The following is a 3441-nucleotide window of genomic DNA, read 5'->3' as shown; positions in this document are numbered from 1 at the left end:
TCACGCTAATTGTGCGAGTTGTCTCGTTACAATATTTCAGTTCTAGGCAATCAACACAGGCAGGGGCATGTCAGAGGCAGTAATGAACGAGCAGCGTTCCTTATTGGTCACAGTGTGAAATCTGGAGCTTAACAAAAACTGCTGCCAGGTGCACGCGCATAAATGCGTCGAAGCTGTCTTCCCCCCCCCACCCCCCTGTTCTCGGCCCGGGGATAATCAGGGCAGCAGCTCGAATCTCACCCTGATCTGGCCATCTTTCACGTAGCCGTCACTGATGATATCATCGAGGTCAATCGCAATTGTGGTATAAAGTCCCGCAGAATCGTCTGATGCTACCGGCTTTAGACAAACAGGATCATTACCAGAAAAGTAGTATATGAGCTCACGTTCCGCCCCTCCATTTGGGTGCACAACGGCCAGTTTTATTGTTGGCTTGAACGGCCACTGAAGAGCGTTGTCCATTTCACCACTGTAAAAACAGAACCAAGCATGGAGTGACATTTTTCGCGTTGCATTTTGAATGAGTATCAATCCAGGTGACATATAATAGCCGCATAGATATACTTTATCTCCTTTGTATTGGGACCACCCATCCTTAAAAGCTTTTTCTCGGAGGGATTGGAAGTTTTTCACGAAAAACTCGCAGCGCCTCACCTGCCTTTCACTGTGCCCCAACACTCCGTCGCTGCAGTCTCCTGCATTCTTTCTTTCGGTCATGCCTTCCTTGACCTCCTTTATGCCACCTAAAATCTGGGAAGCCTTTTCAAGGATCTCCCCGGCCGCTTCTTCCGACTCGCCTATCACTGCTTTTTCCAGTCTATCCAGGCGGTTGAAAAGAATTACCATACCCTCGCTGTTGGCAACCCAACGTTCCCTCGTATCCTTCCTAAACCCTGTTATTTCATCGAAGCATTTTTTCTGAGTCTCCCTTTGTTCTGTCCTTCCTTGGACCACTTCTCGTCTCATGGTGTCATTCAAAGCGTTAATACCGCTCCGCAGTTCACTCAGTGCTTCTTGGCAGTTGTTCACGCCGTGAACAACTTCACTAAGCCGGTCACTATTGGCGCCGCTTCCGACGAGAAGACGCTCAAGAAGTGCTTTCATTTCGTCTGCCCGTCCTTCTAAGCTCTGCTTGAACGATGCCAGAAGCGCCGCACCGTTTCTGCAGCTGGCCTCCCCTCCGCACTCGGGTGCAGCAGGCGTAGCAGTGCTGCAGCAGTCCGATCTAAAATGCCTGCAGACGTCGCTGCAAAGAACAACGGCCGCGCATTTGGGGCAGCAGATGGAATGGTATCCGCATTCTCGATGGAAGTGCTGGACGATCTTGGATGCAGGCAGTACTTCCCCGCAGTTACTTTCCTTATTCCAGCATTGGACCTGCAAGTGATAAAGCGCACAGCACTTTTACAACGCTAAGGTCGAGACAAACACAAAATTCTGCTGCACTATTTTTGTAACTTACGTTTTCAGGCTTTTGGAAACCAAGCGCTTTGGCGAATGCCGAGTGATTATCGGAACGTTCGTGATTTTCAATTTAGACAGTCGAAGAAGAACCGACTTTACAATTGATGCGAAAGATGCAAAACAGTCTTTGAAATCAGCATGAGCAGAAGGGGGTACATTTTACAGCTCGACTGTTAGCGGTTCACTTCTAGCGCGATTGGCGTCGGCGTTGAAGCCCATCACGTGACCCGCGCCGCTCACGCGACCTGCGCGCCAGGATGTCGCCGCAAGATGCGCCGCCTACGAAGGCAAGACCGTTCTGTACGAGCTTCCGTTGAAGCCAAGGGCTGGCCTCTCATTGCTGAGAGTAAAGTTGCCACAAAGACATTTTAACGATGGTTACTTGCTAAATATTTCGACCATACGCTCGATATTTCTCCCAACATCAGCTACGTCAATTAAAAGCATTACTGAGAACCCATAATATCAGGGGAATTTTTTTCAGTAATGGTGTCGATCACTGTTGGTCAATAAAAGATCACATAATTCAACAGAAAGGAAATGAATCGACAACCACATGCCGCCAGTGCATTCCGAACCCACGACCTCTGCATTTAGCGTTGTGGTACCCTACCGCTTTAGTTACGCCTTTTACGTTCGAGCGCATCTTCTTTGCATGTAGCCTCACTTTTAATCACGTTTAAAGCGCTCCATGAACGCGCACCTCTAGCTTACGGGAATTTGTCGCTTCCTTCTTCCTTCCTCCTTCCTCCTCGCCCAACAGCTTACCTTGTCCTTCTAAGGAATGTGTAGCTTTCGAGCCGTGAAGAAGAAACCACGATAAAAATCAAACTTCACGCATGATATGCCTAAGCCTCTAGAAAATGACACCATCGTCTCACAGGGCTCATTAAAGGCCCTCTATAACAAGGGTCTGCATTCGCAGAACAGTTGCACAAAAGACAGAGTCATTACTTCTTTCGCCCTTACCTTTCTTTTCAGCAGCTCCTCGACGGGGAACTCGTTCAGTTCGACGTCATCCTCGTCACAGCGATGTCCGTCCAGCGGACAGACAATGGCGTCGTCCTGGGCGCACTGCTCGTAGCAGGACTCGCACAGAGTGTGTGCGCACGGAAGAAACACGGTTCCCTTCCGCAGCAGTCCACAGACGCCGCATACTCTGTGCGACGGAATGGGTTTCACGAAGCGTAGGGGCTTCCAGTCGAGCTCCACGGAGAAGCCTACCACAGTGTACTGCCAGATTTCAGGAGGCATCACTGCAGGCGTCCACTCTTAGCTCGGCGGTGTGCACGATCTGACTTTGTCCGCCCCTCGGAATGCGCGCTCTTATCGCTTTTTGCTTGCTCTCCCCCCCCCCCCCCCCCTTTTTTTTTTCTCCGGTCGTCAAGGCGACAACGGCCCCAATACCAGCTGCCTCTCGTTCCTCGCCTCGCGGATGCTGTTCATGCGGCGAAAGTTATCAGTTATGCAGCCTTCGTAATGCCCTCCTTCAAAAAATGAAAGGAAAGAAGAACCCTGATAGCAAGCTGCAAACTAGGCGACCACAACTGCTCCCCCACATACACTGAGTGGTTCACAGCTTTAAAAACGTGGCAACCGCTACGACGTACAGAATTTGTCAACAATATACAGCCCAAGGGGTTTGCTTTCAAATCGTGCAGCGGGGCTTTTGTGCACATTTGATAGTCCTAAGCTTGTGAAGAATGTGGACTTAAGCTCTTCGCGCCTTCGTGAGATTAGGGTCCCTGAGTATGCAAGAGGTGCCGCACTTCGGAGCTCAGAAGCCGACCCCTGGGGCTGTATACATTTGACAAACACTGTACCTGTCGTGTTCTCGGGACCCATAAAGCTGTGTGGGTTGTACTCACAGATCGGGCAAAAGAAGAAACCCGAGTGCGATAAGAGGCATGACAAGTCTGTTGTTTCCTGCGCCGTCAGCGTGGTGAATGAAATCCCACTGACATGTGGAAGGGTCTA

At 50.2% G+C, this 3441-nt stretch overlaps 1 protein-coding gene across 1 annotated transcript; it reads right to left on the bottom strand.

Moving 5' to 3' along the window:
* Positions 1 to 216: 216 nt before the first annotated feature.
* On the bottom strand, positions 217 to 2718 carry LOC149331652 (uncharacterized). The gene is made up of 2 exons (XM_089555538.1): positions 2434 to 2718; positions 217 to 1377 (listed from the first exon to the last, which is right to left on the bottom strand). Exons 1-2 carry the CDS (start codon positions 2716 to 2718, stop codon positions 217 to 219), a joined length of 1446 nt encoding a protein of 481 aa, XP_089411664.1.
* Positions 2719 to 3441: the final 723 nt, after the last annotated feature.

The sequence above is a fragment of the Amblyomma mixtum genome, chromosome 8 (assembly GCF_055824585.1).
Source record: "Amblyomma mixtum isolate Tamu chromosome 8, ASM5582458v1, whole genome shotgun sequence".
NCBI lineage: Eukaryota > Metazoa > Arthropoda > Arachnida > Ixodida > Ixodidae > Amblyomma > Amblyomma mixtum.
The sequence above is the reverse complement of the archived record's forward strand: the minus strand, read 5'-3'. Positions and strand labels throughout refer to the sequence as shown.